Source organism: Epinephelus lanceolatus, chromosome 23, assembly GCF_041903045.1.
Source record: "Epinephelus lanceolatus isolate andai-2023 chromosome 23, ASM4190304v1, whole genome shotgun sequence".
In the NCBI taxonomy this organism is placed as follows: Eukaryota; Metazoa; Chordata; class Actinopteri; order Perciformes; family Serranidae; genus Epinephelus; species Epinephelus lanceolatus.
The window spans coordinates 28332562-28350466 of NC_135756.1; the positions used below are offsets into that span (position 1 = coordinate 28332562).

General features: G+C 43.2%; 1 protein-coding gene across 24 annotated transcripts in view; it reads right to left on the minus strand.

Moving 5' to 3' along the window:
- Positions 1-3477: 3477 nt before the first annotated feature.
- The window catches only part of nav3 (neuron navigator 3), a 544714-nt gene continuing 530286 nt past the window's right edge, over positions 3478-17905 (minus strand). For 13 of the 24 annotated variants that reach the window (XM_033615269.2, XM_078165210.1, XM_078165209.1 and 10 more), the window contains 14 exons: positions 17779-17802; positions 17121-17287; positions 15888-16041; positions 14535-14721; positions 12444-12541; positions 12262-12357; positions 10100-10268; positions 9687-9922; positions 8582-8736; positions 8303-8374; positions 7558-7754; positions 7214-7332; positions 6204-6407; positions 3478-4682 (listed from right to left, as the gene is read on the minus strand). In XM_033615269.2, the coding sequence (XP_033471160.1) occupies positions 4563-4682; positions 6204-6407; positions 7214-7332; positions 7558-7754; positions 8303-8374; positions 8582-8736; positions 9687-9922; positions 10100-10268; positions 12262-12357; positions 12444-12541; positions 14535-14721; positions 15888-16041; positions 17121-17287; positions 17779-17802 (1998 nt within the window). In that variant the 3' untranslated portion in view covers positions 3478-4562. The remainder of the gene's footprint in view (positions 4683-6203; positions 6408-7213; positions 7333-7557; positions 7755-8302; positions 8375-8581; positions 8737-9686; positions 9923-10099; positions 10269-12261; positions 12358-12443; positions 12542-14534; positions 14722-15887; positions 16042-17120; positions 17288-17778; positions 17803-17905) is intronic. The other 11 variants (XM_078165202.1, XM_078165201.1, XM_078165208.1 and 8 more) reach the window with 1 other exon arrangement.

Here is a 17905-nt window from a genome sequence, read left to right on the forward strand (position 1 = left end):
CCACTCCATTAACCGCCCAAAACACACCACACATTTCAGTTGGACACAGAAAAAGGCTCAGCATGTTGTTTGCTCGTGTGACACCAAATACCATTTATTAGGGCTTTACAAAGACTACAAAATCCTCCAGATGAGTTAAATCACTGTCTCTGTCTATTTACATGATATGTTACATACAAATGTACAAAATATAAAACATTTAAGGACAAATGTTTCACCCAAAAAGAAGAAAACTTTCTCTCAAACCAGAGTAAATGCTATGGTTTTCAACTGAGATGTAACTGCAAAGTGTAAAGTGGGGAAAAATGACCAGCTGATCATCAACACTATGGTGTACACTGTTAACGGTGCCAAAGTTCTGCTAGCTCGGGATTCTCATGGCCCACAACAGGAGTGTAGAGTAGCTGAGAGGGTGAATTGTGGGAGATATAAGTTCAGGTTTGATACACGGGTGTAACTGTAGGTAAGGAGCAACCTGTTACCATGGTAACTACCCCTTTATCATGCAACTAAACACCCTTGCAGACGCAAGGCCGACCAAGTTGGCCAGATACATGTGTGAACCATCAGAGGCTTGGCTGCAGAGACACATGTGAAGCTGAACACAGGTAGGATTGTAGAGGATAGGATTGTCCTGAGGTTGTGACAACATGACTTCTTGGTCTCTGATGGGTTTTGACTGACCAGTAGCACCTGTTGGATGTATACAGTACGGTGTCAGGTCAGCTTCGGTGCCTCGGACAGCTTGCAAGCCTAACGTGGCGGTAAGCTTGGGTGAAAATGTCCAGAGAGGAAGTGCATCTAAGGAACAACAGGGCATTCCTAAAGACGGAGAGGATCCAGAGAATATTATGGCAGGAAGGGGGGATACTGGAAAAGTGCCTATTTTTTCTCAGTCTGTGATTTTTGTGAGCTAAAAACTGTTTCTTACTGTACACCGTATGCCTCCTGCATAGGCAAAACATCCAATCACCACAAGACACACACCTGTTTCTGACAGCGTGTTGAGTTTTTGCATTTCTTTTTTTTCTCTCTGTTTTCAAAGTACAATAATTTACTCAGCGGGTTAAGCATATTGTAACATCAACAGGGCAGAATGCATCTTTGATTCACTGTGCAAGACTTAAGTATTTACAACCCACCCCGACCTCAAAGTGTGCAAAACCAACCCACTCGTTAAACAAAGAGAGGACAATCAAAATTCAAAATGGCTTCCGTCCAATACACGCATACGTAACGGTAAAGGTCTCTCCTTGATGCATCCCCTTTAAAAAGCTTCAAAACATGCTCATCAGGCTAAAAAACCCAAAACAGTTTGGTTGTGCTCCTGTTCAAGTGAGCCCAGCTCAACTGGGCGAAAAAACAACAACTAAAAAATACCCCACCCCTTTTTTTAAATGTTTTTACAATATTGGTCAGTTTTAAATTCAAATACAGCATTTTATACTTTAACTGTCAGAAACAAGAAAGGGCGGTTTAGAGGAAGAGGGAGCAAGAAAACAAAAAACAAAAAGAGGCTGTTTTTCCGACTACAAGCAGCTTCTTTGACGTAGCAGGAAGCAGATCATCATCATCGTCTGACATTAACGTCTCTTCTTCTCACTCGGGAGCAGAGGATGCCTCCCAGACTTTTGCACATTTAAGGCAGTGAGAAAGCACCAGTATCATTGTTCCCTTTCTCAGCTCTTGGGCCAATCTGGTTCACTTGCATTTCAAAATACTTTGGATTCTTTTTTGGTACCTCATGGATACCAGATGGGTGCAGATGCTGAACAAGACTATCAAATGAGTTCCAGACAAGACACCTTGTCACCTTGCATCATTCAATTCAGTATTAATTTGTTGATTGATCAGCTCTGATTCATATCTGTTGAAGTAAAGGCCTTGACATTTTCAAAGTCAGTTTACTGCTCTCCTGAATTTTACCAGTTTATGTTCTGAATGTTGCAGCAAACCCCATCTACTTGGTTCTCCATGCAGGTTAACACAAATGTCATAAGAATTCAGCTATTTGCAAGTGACCGTTCGCTAAGCCCCGCCTCACATGTTGCTTCATCTGTCAGGCTTTCCATTCTCACACCTCTGCATGAGTTCATAATAATACTGATAGTATATTAGCCACTCAACATTTTATTAGCTGCAGCTAGGTAGCTAATTAAGCTAACGTTAGTTCCATGGGCTTAATGTTTGCGTATGTCTTGTTTTAAAACGATAATCTTGAAATAGGTCTTTAATGTGCGCTTCATACATGGTAACGGGCTGAAAGACTGAGGCTAATGGAGCTTAACAAAAACAGCATTTTTCTTGTATTGCAGTACAAACTTAGCTTGTTAATCTAGTAACATTAGACTATAACATAAATCTGTTTAGTTGCTTAGCTAGCATACTTGTTCATATCTATCTCAATCAAGGACGTTATGTCTTCATTTGGGTGGTCTGTTCGTTCATCAGCAGACTTATGAAAGAAACTCTGACCCTATTTTTATTAAACTTGTTGGAAGGATGTAACATGGGCCAAGGAAGAACCCATTAAAGTTTGGAACAGATTCAAATCATGGGATGGATACCAAACCCGCAGGAACAGTGTCAGGCATTGAAGCCAATTTTCATACTGGCCAATTGTGGAATTACAATTTCTGGGTCTGTCATGTGACAACACTGAGCCCCAAAATACTTTCATTGACACTATAAGATAGGGCATTTGGCCTTGTCATGGGGCACTGTCATGAAAAGGCGTTTGGGGTGAGAACTAACCTATGTGTTTAGCAAACACTATCAGTCTCAGGGTTATACTGGCTGGGGTTGCTGGAGTTTAAACCTCCATAAATTAAATAAAGAGCAGGTTAAACTCAGTTACTACTGTAGGTGGTAAACTAATTAGCCAATCATGCTAACCTTTGCAACTAACCCTCAGAACTCTGTAAATGCTGAGTATCTATGAACTGCATCTCTCTGCATGCCACTGTAACACGTGGAGAAAGCCTGACAGAGATGCTGAGTTACAGTTGCTAATGACTGGACAGTCACTGTTTAAGGGAGGTGTTTAGCAAACGGTCAATACAGACAGTTCTGTGGGGACTCACAGAAGGCGCTGCCTGCTGCTCTCATGGTGCATTGTAAGCTATGGAGTGACAACAGGCTGTGGAGCGTGGAAGGCCAAGAACAACTTAATCTAAGTTTACAACCATGTTCGGCTGTGTGCTGTGATGTTAAGTCTCTGTGTGTGTATGGTTGTGTTTGTGTGTGCGCGTGTCTACATTTGGCAGTAAATCAAAGGGAAACATTGGCACTTGTCCATTTTTTTCTTCACAGTAGCAATGTGGCTGGATGACACACAGACAATGGGCTTTCGTTGTGCTTGTTGTTGGCATGCAGGGCAGCGAGGAGCGGCTTGGCAGTGCCTGACACTGAGGAGGCTCAGGGCAGGAGACCAGCACCATGAAGCTCAACTGACGACTGAACAGGAGGGTTGTGCGCCGTTATGAAAATGTAATTCTTGTGATCCTAATTGGGCTGCAGAGGCTTTGCAAATGTTTTTAAATCAACCACGTCTGGTGCCATCATGGAGGCGCAGAATTGTCCTTATGTTCAGAAAAGGCAAAGACACCCAAATAAGGTGATATAGTGGTAAACAAGGAGACGGAGAAGTTTGTGATTTGTGTGTAAAGAAAATCTGTTTAGAACCAGTTTTCTAACAGCTGAAAACCTCCATTGTGACCACCAGAGGGCATTACATCACCTGAAAACACTCAACAGTCCCTCAATAGGTGGGGTCAGAGATGAGGGTCCCAGGGTGGTATAAATAGTGCCTTGCTCAAGGACACTTTGGCAGGCTGGACTGTTGGTCACATGGGGGCTTGAACCAATCGAAGCCTCTGATTAGAGGACAGTGTCCTCCTGCTGCCTGTGTAAGTGCATGAGTGTGTGTGTGTCTGTGTGAGAAGCACCTCTGTAAACAAGGAAAGACATAAACAACAGAACCCATCTCCCCCCATTGTAAACATCTGAAGATATATCTGGGATTTAAAAAAAAAAAAAGAAAAAGAAAAATCCAGTTTAAACTCTTGGCTTTCTCTTTTTTTCTGACACTTCAGAGATTGACACCCCATGTTAAAATTACGGGGTGATCTGTGGCTCATCGTGAGTGAGCACAATGTGATTTACTCCTTGGAAGTCAACTTCAAAAGGAACTACTGTCCCTTGTCAGACATATCCCGCCTACACACATATGAAAAGTTGTATTCTAAAATGTTATACATCCATTAAATGACTAGCTGAGCTTAATTATATGCTTAAAATATAACGGATCCAACTTGTATGATTGTTTATCACGTTGATCACTGAGGACCAAGTTGGCTGCTCTTTAAAACATACAATAATCTGATTTAATATTGCACCATTGTAATGTAAAAATATTCTATCAAATGGCAGGTATACCATTTTGATAATAAAACTTTTCATATATTATGTATCTGTGCACTATAGGGGGTGTCTGCTAGTGACCGAGGTTCAGAGGTTCCCAGGTTCAAGGGGTCCGGTGTCTCCCAGCGCAGCTCTTCGTCTCATAGCGCCGACTCCAGCGAGGAGTCCAGCTGGTCGTCATGGTGACTGGTGCTGTCGCTGTCGCAGCTTTGTGTGCTGGAGTAGTTAGCTGCTTCCTGCAGCCGTAGCAGCATGTTCATCTGGAAAGGCAATACACAAACAAAGAAACGCCTTAATGAGAGAGATTGTGTGTGGGAAAACAGAGGGCGTGCAGACATCAAACAACATTTTTCGGAAACTTAACGTGCCCCTGAAAACAACTCTGTTTGTGAAAACAATCCTTTTCTCTCAAACTTGCAGGAAACAGCAATACAAAATTGTAGCGCAACCCAAATCCGCCACCCAACTAAACGCTCGCTTGCCCTTCAGCTCATAAAATGTCTTCACCCTCTGCTATTTTTTTGCAAGCGTCGATTGGTGCTGTGTATGTGCAAAGCTCAACAGAGAGATGAGAAGGAGGTATTTAATTGTGTTTAACTCACCTGCCCAAGTACGACATCCTCAACAATGTCAAAGCAAAAACAGAGGTGACACTACCTTGTGCTACAATGAACGGGCATCACAAACCCTCTCAAACTGCACATCAATGTTCAATTGGTCTGGTGAAAATTTGGTTCAAATAAATTTGTTGGTGGTGACCAATCATAATTATATAGTGATTCTCTGGCTAAATGCACACAGCTGCAGGGCTCTAAAGTGATCACAAGAATCCTGAATTGGAAAAACAGGACACTTCCGATCAAGCGACAGTACCTGGTCAAGAGTGGAAAAGCAGTAATGAGACTAACCACCATACCTAAAACCCCCATTATAAACCTCGGTCTAATGACTCACAAACTTTGTCTCTATACTTTACACGTGGTAAAAAGCACTTTTAAAGCCTTGTGGTAAATCAGCCTAATAAAACTGCAGAACTCCTCATCCCTGCAACTGAGCTAATGGTCTAAATAATGCAGAAATGCTGCTGCATATGGTGCATTGCTTCGAGTGTTCCTAAAATGAGCCTTGGCACACCTGCACTCAAACTGGTCTCGCCTGGACAGACACACACACACACAGACACACACACTCACACACGCGCACACTTGCTAAATCAAGCCAGTTGTTTTTGGATGGCTACCCTTTAATTCCTCTCGGGCTGCAATAACCCAGCAAATGGAAATTAATTCTCTCTTTCTCTCACCTCCCTGAATAGTCCAGCCTCCTGCGTGTGTGTGTGTGTGAGCCTATACCACCTGGCTACTTTACTAGCGTCTTAATTTATTTTATTATTATTGAAAAGAGCCAAGGTAACATTCATCCTGGGTTTCTATGGAAACTAGCATCACTGAATTGATAACTTTATGAATCTGCATCATGAATATATATGTTTGATTTGTTTAACTGAATCAAATCATCTGGTTTGGGTCACAGTTCACATATGGAGGCAGTATCTATCTCCATAGCACGTTCCTCTCTGCTTCTATCTTTAGTAACACACACACAGCTAACGTCACTTACCTCATATTCTTCCCATGGTGTTAGATTTCTTACATTGAGCCTATTTTAATTCACTTTAAAGTCCCTCTGTATTCTCTGATGTTGTTCTTATATGTTACAGGTAAACTAGAAACTCCCTAACAGAGTAATCACTACAGTTGTTTTGTGTTTGTCTTCCTCACCAGTGGGTCTCCCTCAGTGTCGCTCTGAGACACCTGCTTGGACGAGGCTCCCTCCTTGGATGAGCTGTAGCCGTCGTATCCCACGTCCTCCGGCCTGAGTTGCAGCAGCGACTGGCCATCCTGCTGCAGCGAGGCGGCGTTCCATGGATATGTGTCGTTCACCCACTTGGATGGATCCTCCCATGCTGCTCTTTTGCCGTACAGCTGCAGGTGTGCCAAAGAGGGAGAGAGGGTATAGATGACATAGTAGAACAGATATGAGCAAATAAAAAAAGTCAAACTCTATATCAATGCCTGAGAAATTGGGGTTATTTTCTAAATCAGATTTTGATACTCCTGTACAGGTGCAATCACAATAACTAGCACCAAGTGGTGGGCTACTGTCAAAGCTCACCTGCAATTGTTATTCATATCTGTGCCTCCTGTAATATGCCAGAGTTATGTGCAGTGACATAAAACTCACAGAGTGTGGTGACTATCATTATCTTCTAAGTTTCATTACTCGTCTCATATCATTTGAACAGCTGTGCCAATGGCCCACAGACTTAAAGAAGTATTTCACTGCTGGAAAGGCAGTCTTTTCATAAAACAGGGCTGTCTCTGCAGGAGACATGTGCAAATACTTTTGACATTTGTTCTACATGACCAGAGAATACAGAGGAAAAGAGTTGTGGAATGTACTTTTGCTCAAAAGGTAGAAAACCTACTGGTAAAAAAGGATTTTGAATTACAGTTAAAGAGTGCACTAGGTTTCTGAGGACATTTTAGGTGAGAAATAGGCAATACAGTAACATAATTTTGGCTTATATTTCATCAGCACTGCCTACTTCTACAGTTTGATCAGTGTTTACACTCAGTTTACGAGAGAGGGAAGGGCCTCGCTTTCAATCTGCTTCTTAACTCTTTGTGTCCGTGCTGATAGGCATACAAAACTGCGAATAAATGCACACATATGCCACAATAATGCTGTCATATAGCGATCAGAAAAATCAAGTGTTGCTGGGACATACCTGAAGCCCTTCCCTGACAGCCTCCAGCAGGTAGGGCACCAGGGAGTAGTTCCACAGGTCAGTGAACCAAACCCGAGAGCCTTCTACATCCAAGGGACACGACAGGAACAGACGGGGGCCTGTAGGGACAAAAGAGCCCAGGTGATGAGTGCTGACATGGTCCAAAGACCAAAGACATGGAGCAGACTCTCAACTCAAGAGTGGAGGCACAAGAACATCACAGGGTTACAACACTTACTTTTAAACACCACACTGGCTTCAATATCGGACTAACAGTATAGACACAAGCAGGAGAAAGTTTGTGTGTGTGTGTGTGTGTGTGTGTGTGTGTCTGTGAGACTGACCTATGGTGACGTCAGAGGAGCTGTGTGCCTCCAGGAAGGTGTTGAGGTGCTGCCAGGTCTTGGGGACCCAGTCGATGATCTTAATCAGGTCATTGCTGCGCATGTTCTTATCGATCTCCGTCTCTATCAGCTTCCGCCGCAGGAAACGGCCCAGGAAACCTTTGACCGGCTCGGTGTGGTTGGTGCACAGCACCCACCTACGACGGGACAAACAATCGATGGTGAAACAGAAACAGAGGAGGTAATAAATCAGCTAAACATTTAACCACATTCCTCATCAAAGCAGCTCAGAGTGAAGAGTTTTGGGCTCGTTTCCCTTTATAGATTCATATTAAATGAATGTCTGGCTCATGATAAGCTTTTCCTAATGACTTTATATTTGCCAAATCATCAGCTAGTCAAACATGCCAAGCAGAAATGATCCCCACTCAGAACATGCATATTGTCTAATCATTTTCATTTAACAAGGCTAATTATCCAAGAGATGTGATTACAGCACTCTCAGAGGAAGAAAGCCTTTAGTTTACGATCTGTGAGAGATAATATGTTGACAGAAGCACATTGTCTGACAGGTGAGATGATGCAAAGCAAACAAAACTGAAAGTCATTTCTCTGAGGAACCAATAGCGTACACACAATATGACAGGTATCTTTGAAAACACTACTAATATCATAATATTTTGAGAGACAGCACCAGAGTTCATTTCTGTATAAGTCAAGGTTGTGTTGTGTGTGTTGCACAAACCTGAAGTTGTGGTGTAGCTCGAGGTTAGGAGAAGACGACACTCCCTGGTTCATGGTCCCGATAACATAAGGGCTGAACAGAAACAAAGACAACAGAGTGCGTCACTAAATAACTGAGAACATGTAGATTATGCATTATGTTGTTGTTAGATCAGTGATGATAAGCACCAGGTTGGCCTCTCAATTTGAGACACATACTGTTAAAATGTGTTATTTTTGGCATTACAGTTATTTTAGCTGTGATTTTACTGATATTCAATACAAGACATTTGTGGCTCACCATTTGTGGTACTTGCAGTTGAGGAAGCCGTTGAATATGTCACTGAGGGAGCCGATATGGTGGAGGTTGTCCAGGATCACCACAGTGGGGAGCTCCATGTCTGTGTCCTCAGAGTTGCACTGTTCTGCCAGGTTGGACAGGTACTGACGCAGGTCCTGGGGAAGGAAGGAGTGACAGGTTTTCAATTGGATGCAATTAAGATCTGAGTCCCCACTACCTTTTTATTTATGTTGATCTCTGGTTCTTTAAATAAAAGCCATCCTGACCATAGACTGTATGAAAGAAGTGGACGGAGCCTATGGGTCTGAAAAGTGAAGCCAGTGTGGACGTGCTGTAAAACTGCATTGTTTCTAATGGCCAGCAGGGGGCGACTCCACTGGTGGCAAATAGAAGTCAGACTGTAGAGAAGTCTATGAGAAAATGGCCCTACTTCTCACTGGATTTATTACCTCAGTAAAAATTTCCTAATGAGTTCATGGTCTCAGTCACTAGTTTAAAGTCTTCCCCAATACAGCATGATGTTTATTCTGTAAATGATGGTCCCATTTAGGGTAAAACAGTGTACGCAACGGCTGAGGCATGGTGGCTACATCTATTTCTTTTATACAGTCTATGCTCTGACAGCCAAATTACAGCCAATGGTGATGTGTGTCACATTCTGGAGCCCATTATTTAGATGTGAGTGTATTTTTATTACACTCAAAAATCAAAAACATCAGAAGAAAATGTCAAGTTGTACAATCACTCTGTCACAATTAAAGTTTTATACTTCACTTCACACTTCTTCTAGAGCTGCAGTTTTGTACCAGCATTCAGAATGTAAGTATGATTATACACGAGGAAATGTACATGTGATAAGGAAAACCATGTCTGATAGGTTGGTCGCCACTTTTTACAATCTAATAAAAAATATATATACATTGATATCTCCATTTACATGCACACATCATCCGAATCTCCTCTGGCATTGTTCAAAGGCATTCTGGGAGATGTAAAAGTCACTAAACCAAAGCAGTACTGTAGATATGACAGACTGGGTGAGAAAAATTGCTGCCACAGTGCACCAAAATATCCCAAACTGCCACCTTCAGATTCCTCTTCCTACCTTGCTGGAATTCTGGTCCACGTTGAAGCTGGCCACGTTGTGCTCTGTCACCTGCTGCCCCATCTGGGAAATGATGTACTCAGCCAGCTTGGCAGCCAGGAAGGACTTGCCGGTGCCGCTGGGTCCTGAGAGGATGATACGACGATGCTCCATCAACAGGTTGAGGTACCGCTGGATGATGGGCTTTGGAATCAGCGTGTCAAACACAAGGCTGTCTATACTGTTTTCCTTCACACCTGGGAAGAGGAGGGAAGAAGGAGGGAGGGAATAGAAAAGAAAAAATAATGTTCAAGGTTCAAGTTCATATTTATTTCTCTACTCTACTTTCTAACATTTCCCTTAAAAACCCAAAGCAAGTTTCTACATCAGCTCTACTCCTGAAATAGAAACACATTGTTTCCTTGCTGCCATACCTTTGAGGTTGACCTTGATGACGTTGTTGTCGCCCACCAGGTAGCCGCAGGGCAACAGCTCAGGCACTTCGGAGGCGTGGGAACGAACCACCTCACCCATCTTGTAGCAGATGATGCTGTCTGAGCTGAGACCCAGGCTGGTCAGAGGGTCCACCCGAAACACGTACTCCTGAAGTCAGGGAGAGGTGAGAGGACAGTGAAACATAAAGAGCTGCACTACTGATCATTCTGAAATATAGGCGGTGATTCTTGTTGTCCAACATATCTTCAGAGTGACAGCGGAGCTGGTTGTGTGTATCTGCCAATCTTTCAGACACAGATGGTTGATTTCCACCTCAAGCAAATCACTTCACACAGAAAACCACCATGTGATGGTGCGAGTAATAAAGACAGTTATTTGAGCTTGTTTAAGAATTGGTTTCATAATGTTTTAGTTTCAATCATTTTATTTAACTGATGACAGTCAAGCAGACCAAAATATTGTAAATAAATGAATATATCAGCGGTAACAGAGACAATGTTTTTAACATCTTTACTCAAGCTGTTTCCAATGTGCAGAGTTTTTACATTTTTTTGTAGATATATAATTCTTAAGTTTAACTTTGGCTTACTTTAAAGACAAAAAAAGTATGTGTTCATCATACAAAATCCAATTCCATGCAATCAAGAGGAATAAATTGCTTTAATAGATATGAGCCTCTGTACGGCTGAATGGATACAGCATTTGTAATATGCATTGCTGTATTTTTTCCAATTAGTTTCATCTCAAAAAGCAGTTGTATTTAAATAAAATGAATATCCAGTAATTTCTGTTACACACTTTCTTTTTTAAGGAACAGGCACATAATAAATCATTTACACCACATATAAAAACATCATTTGATAAGACCAGAGGGAAATAAGTGCAGAATGTTTTATTCTAACTGTGTGCAAAAGTACCCAGCTGATTAATAAGTCCCCGGTTATTTTACTCTATTACAGCTATAATATGCTGCATTTTCACTGCATGGTACAGCATGGTTCTACTTAACTCGACTCGCACTTTTTTGGTTTTCCATTAGCAAAAGTTGCGGATAATACCTGGCTGTTCTTTTTGGTACCACCTCAGTCGAGGGTACAAGCAAACTGAGTCGATACTAGAAGGTGGAGCTAAAAATACTGCCGACCAATGACTGGTCAGAGAGTAACATCGCTGGTGTTACACGTGACATCCTGCATAAACCTGCCATTTTAGAATAGCCAAGCTAATGTCAACAGCAGCCACAGTGTTTTTAATTCACACACCCCAGATAAAAAATGGTTGCTTGCAAAACTACACCGTACACTATGCCACACGCTACTTGGTATAATTAACAAAGTACAGATGTTCCTAAGTTTGGTTGCTCATGACAGGATTCAGCGAATGTTGTGTTGAACAGAGCCGGCATGATGCATTAGTGAACTAAGCAGCTGCTTAGGGCCCCCAGTAGAGGACCCCCAAGGGTGCTTGAAATGTTCCACAAGCAGAGCCGGGCTTATGCTCACTGTGCAGTTTTCACAGACTACGAAAATAAGGCAAAGTATGTGTCAATGTTTACAACTTCAAAAGAGGATGGAACAAACTATCCCTCTGATCATAAAAACAGAAAAAAAAAACAAAACACCGTAAAGGTGAAGTGCTGGAACAGCAATCAGGTAAACATCGAAGTTTGTCAATAAATTAAAGTAATGTAAAATGATATGCGCCTAAGCTAATATTTACAATACACAAGCTGGTTCAGTGCCATTTGCCAACATGTGACAATGAGGGGGACCCCCAAATGAAATCTACTCAGGGCCCCTAAAAGTCTACGTCAGACCCTGGCATTGACGATATTACAGCAGTTTCACACGGCATCGCTATGGCGATCAGCTGAGCAACCCACCTACATTGAGGGGATGCTATCCACAGTGGAAAAAGAAATGGATTAAAGGACCTGAAACCAGACATTAGTTGAGTCGAGTCGAGCTGAGCCGGAGCATGCAGTGGCAGACATTTTGACTTGACATTGGCCTATCAATAAAGCTAAATGGAACTGAATCATCATTCATGTTATAAGTTACATGTTTTTTCTGCTATGAAAAGTCAAACCTGTTTTAAACTTAGATAACTGACCTGAACATATGAGCAATGCTGTGTTTACCTTAAAGAGGCGTCGGATGACCCCATCCAGGACGTCCCACTTGGTTTTCCCACTCACACCTATAGACCCAATCAGGTACGCCTGGCTTTGTGTACCCTGAGAGATAACAGGAGTCAGACACATGTAAGACTACAGTGGTTTTAGCTTGAGGAGAAGAGAATGTAAAATCTTCATGCACTAACCTTGGTGCTATATGGCCCACTGCTGATGGTAACCACTATTCGCACACTGCGGCCCTCTTTGCGTAGATTGCCCTCGTAGCCATCATCGAGCAGAATATCTGCAAACAGAACTTTTTGTTAGGAAGCCAACTTTCATCTGTCAGAGCCTTGATTCATTATAAACAAACTCTGCCTGCTGGCAAATTACAGCTGGAAATGGACAAACAGCCTCCAAAGTAAAAGATAGCTCATGGGTTCCTTTCATGCGATAATTACTTTTACGTTTAATCAATGTTTTCATACAGAGAGGTTCCGAATGAGTGCACAGAATGATAATGTAAAAACGACTGTGGGTTAGGAAATCACAATCTGAGGGAGGGGAACAAAGAGGAAAAAGAAGAATATGTCGAGATGGGAAATCACTGTGAAGAAAAAGGTTTATTTAAGGTATTTGTTAAGAGTTAAATGGTTAGTCAGTAGGATGTTATCATGACAGCAGTGGGACAAAATCGCAAGAGTAACTACGAGAAGACAGCTGTTCAAAGAAAAAATGACTTATGATATTTATCAATCTGACAATGTGTGCAAAGAGGCAGAGGACATTAACATCACATTACAGCAACAATCAGACATCCCACACATCTTATATTTGTGCAATTCTTCACCAACAGAACTAAAGGCAAACTGATAAGCATTTCCCTGATGACCATCAGGTTACAAAAATCTTGAGTCTTTCACATCTACATATTACACGCAAGGTATCCTTCTGCATCTGCTGTTGATGTTCAGGGCTTAGGTTTGGGCAACAAAAGTACATGGGTTGGCTCTACATTTATGCAGGAAGAGAACACCAGGCTCCAAGGTGAAAGTCCAGGGCTTGTTGAACCTGTCCACCACCCCTTCTGCCTGTCTTACAGGGACTTTCCTGCTCCTTATATCACGTTGTTACCGGCAGCGTTACAACCTGACGCTGTCCAGCAGTGTATCATACCGCTGCAACAGGTGCCATCCAGCCGACTGGCGTTGTATAGCACTGCAAAAAGTTACGTCCAGCTGTGTTACAAACTACAGCTGCCCAGAGGCGTATCATACTGCCATGAAAGGAGGTTTTTGGCTGCAGCAAATAGAGCACACTCTAATTTTCTGCAGCCCTGTTTTTTTTGCTTTGTGCAAGCAAATGTGTTTTTGATTAGTTAGTTTCTTGCCACCTTTAACCTCTGACGACAACCCCACCACTAACAACTCCCACCATAAATCTCTCTTCATTCTCTTTATCCCAGACTCCATTTTGGAGAGGGAAGGAGGTACTTTGTATTCGGCTGGCTTCCCTTAGCCGAGGGCTCTGTGTTGGGGTGATAACGGCCCGTTGGCCCACTCGTCTTCCCACGCGTCAGTGCTCTCGGCTCATCCCTCCATCAATTAACAAGGGCCCGAGTCCTCGGAGAGAGCTGCGCCTTCTATGTTAATTACAGGACAAGTGAGGGGGACAAAACTCTTTCACTTCTCCAATGGAGCAGGCCTGGAGAGATTCTCAGCATGTTCATGTATGTGTGTGTGTGTGTGTGTGTGTGTGTGTGTGTATGTATGTGTGTTTGTGTATAACAGGCTCCTGCTGCGTTGCCAGCCCTCGCAGTAGAAAGAGAGCAGTTATTTCATCATTTCATGCGGCTCCTCCGGATCATTTCTCTCCGCAAACACAATTCTCTCACATTTATTGAGGCAAGTGTGGAGAGAGCTAATCCAACTTAATACCACGGAAAAAAAACAAACTGCCCTGAGAGCTGCTGCAGACCATAAAGTGTGTCCTACGGCTTAACTAGACATATGAACATGACACTGACAATGCCATACTTTGAGGTTTAACTCCTACTAGCTGAATACACCTGCCAACTGCAACTACAACTACAAAATATTTCTTGGTGGTATTCTGTTGAATGCTCACTCCTGATTGGCAGGTGTAAGCATTCTGACATGTATTATTTTTAGGTCTGATGTTTATTACACTCACTTCTACCACTCTCACACTTACTGCTCTCACTTCAGAAACAACCGCAGGCTGCTAACGCTGATTTACACCAACACATCAGACACCGGAGCTGACACTGAACTGACCTGACATGATGGTGTCAGTGATGTTGAGGTTGTTTAGTGACAGCCCCAAGGACTGACGGGAGGAGGACGAGGATGTGCTGGAGGTCTCAGAGGGCGGCCGGGCCGTCTTGACGGGCGTGGCTGTCGGCGTGGCGTTACCGCTGGACTTGAGACGATCGTTCTCCGCTTTCAGTGCCTCGATTTCGTTCTGTTTGTTGACAAAAGAATGACAATTTAGGCAGAATCCAACAAACCGCATTCAAAGTCTCTGAATAATAATCTGCTCAGACAGCAGACGGCCATTTCCCTGCATTCAGGCTGTTGTTATTCTGAATCAGTGTTATTGGAATTATGGGCTTTTTGATCTTCAAGGCTCTCTTTGTACTGAAGGTTAAGTCTCAGATAAGGAGCCTTACATGATCCCCAGATCTAAGAGGAGACTATAGGCTTCTACAGATGAGGCAATCCACATCCACACAGATCCACTTAACTGAGACATTTATGGCGATATTCTTTGAACACGGGTTCCTTTTAAGAACACAAAATGACGCAGCACCTCTGAACATTATACTTTGAACTGATGGGCGTCTCATTGCAATACATCAACGGGAAGGATAGAGGTAAATTATATACGTGTATTTGCAGGGAGGAAACTTTATTAAACAATTTCATTCCACCTCTCTGAAGCGTGTTCACCTTGACAGCTTATTTAATTAATAAGTCATTTATTATTTGCCAGTTTTAGAGGTGATACAGCATACTGGCTCAGTGTGATATGTGATAGCTGGAAAGCCACAGTATCATGTGTTCTCCTAGTTTTATATTACCTTGTATTACTCTTCCTAAATATTTTAGACTTAAATGAATAGTGGGGAGAATGAAGAAATATCCTGAACTACAATTACTAGCTAGCCTGCAGTGTTTGGTGTATAGATTGCCCTCAGCTCTCCTGATGCCCCACTGGTGCCCTGTCAGCCACCAGCCATCCACTAACCCACTGAATGCAGTGTTAACTTCCTAACTGGTAGTAGCTGTAATGTGCCAGTGCCTTTAGGGAGAAACACACCACTTTAGCCCAAATAAATTAGACAGACAGAGGGAAGTTTTGCCTGCATCAGCCTTTGCAGAAAAAAAAAAACACTATAGCAGAACCAAAGGTATTTCTTTCTCCATGTGATTTTGCCTAAGATTTTGTCAAAAGAAGGGTATAAACATGACTGAAGCCAATTTGATATTTGAGTTCTTCACCTTTATATTACCCCGACAAATGGGGAATTCTGCATGCAGCTGCAGTTTGACCTTTCCAAACATAAATAGATACCCACATGTCAGTCGGCACAAGCTTGACCCGCGTTTAATCGAGTGTAATCTCACCTGCATGCGATTCATGGCCTCTCGGATCTGGTCCAGGTGGTGGGCGGAGCTAAGCGCCTCCAGGCGAATATCTGTCAACTTGAGCTCCTTCTCCCTCAGCTCATTCTTCAGCTGGAGGATGATTTCCGCCTCGGCTTCAGTGCATTCGCACAGCCTGCAACCGGGGTTACACACAGGGAGGAGGAGGGGGTCACCTCAAGGGTTATACCAAACACACACAATATAGAGAGAAAAATACACACTTAAAGGAAACAGGAGAGCTGAAGTTCAGAGGGAAGCTGGAGTCAGTGGTGAAAACCGCACAGGTAACTAGAACATGGAGGTGAATGGGGAGCTGGGACATTTGGGACAGCGAATCCACCCCCATTTACAATACTCCCCATTTACTTACTATGAGCACAATGACAACTATAGTGTAAATGTTGCAGTGATAGTGAAGATCCTGTAGTGTGTAGTATTCCCATCATCATGACTCAGCTATTTTGATAGTAAACAGGCACAGATCTAATACAATATCTAGAGTTAGATGCAATGCAACAAGAATCTGTCACACTGAAATTCAATAACTGACACGTCCACATGCTCAGCCCCTGAGAAAACTATACACACTTCTTAAAAAGGAAATTATCTCACCAGCTGCTACACAGCACAGCAGATGTGCACAGTGCTTGCATGCTTGTTGCTGGTTGGCAAATTTGCCACATGTTGTCCCTTCTGCTGTGACACAGTGCCAATTCGTTCTGGTGTGAGCTTATCCTTTTCACCCTTTACTCAGCCTACCGCTACGTCTCATGAACTGGACACCTCAGAGGTTCTGGTTCAGTTTGTGAACCCGAGAGATCATCACCTCCGACATGCCTGGGTGCACTAAGATGCAGGAGGAAAGTCACACCAACACACCCCACTGCACACACACACTCCCTGGGAGCAGGCCACACAGTGCCTATTACCGAGATCTGTGCTTGTAGACCACATGGCCGTTAAGCTTTTTCTTTGGCGTCCAAATGGGGGAGGACTTGCTATCGCAAATGCAATTGCTACAGCAGGAGAGAGGTTAAAGAAAAGGATGAACAGATAGGTCGGAAAAAGTGAGGTGAGGATTAACAGACATATGTGAAAACAAAACAAAAAAATCACAGTGAAAATAATTTAGAGTCGATTCGTATGCACAAGGGGGGAGAATTACCTGTGTGTATATGGTTGTAAGAGTGGATGCATGTGTAACAAACTCACTCTGTGGTGGAGGGTGAAGAATGCAGCGTGGCAATGCTGCCTTGCCTGTTATCGTGCTGCAATTTGGGCGAGGATGGCAGCGAGTCGGTCATCTCCTCCATCTCGTCATGGGCCGACTGGGATTTGGTTTTCTTCTTGCTGAACGCCTGCTTGAAGGAGCTGCGCAACTGCAAGACAGATAACACAAACGCACAGGCAAAGACGTCAATATCGCCACCCACCAACTCTACAATCACATCATGTCAGCTCCTAAGAGATATGTTCTGGTGACATCGCATCCTGCCAGATCAGGAAGTCACTGTGTGTTGTTTCCAAGCAATGGTCACTGTCTGGTTTAGGTAAAGAGGGAGGCAAAAAGCAAGGCCGTAAGTAGAGATGGAAATGAGAGAAGGAGAAGGGAGACCAGGCTTTTTAATGACCCTGAAAATTAGGGCTGAACAAGCAATCAAAATGAACAAGGGAGAGGAAAAGGGAGGAGGTAGTAACAAGGAGGAGGGTTGCTGTATCCATGCCGACGTTTCCAGAGAGAGGAAAGAAGAGGTTGCTCTGAGAGGGGGAACAGGAGGAACGAATAAGGGAGCAAAGAGAGGAAAGGATGGGAGGATGAGGAATAACCACAGCACACACACACACAGAGGACACTCTGGGAGCCACTGACCTGAGCTGGGATGGAATCAGCCACCTGAAGATGCAGAACACACCCAACGTTAAGCCACACAGACACACACTCCTGCTTACTTCATCCACCAACAACAAACCCTCTGGTTGATTAAAGATACATGCTG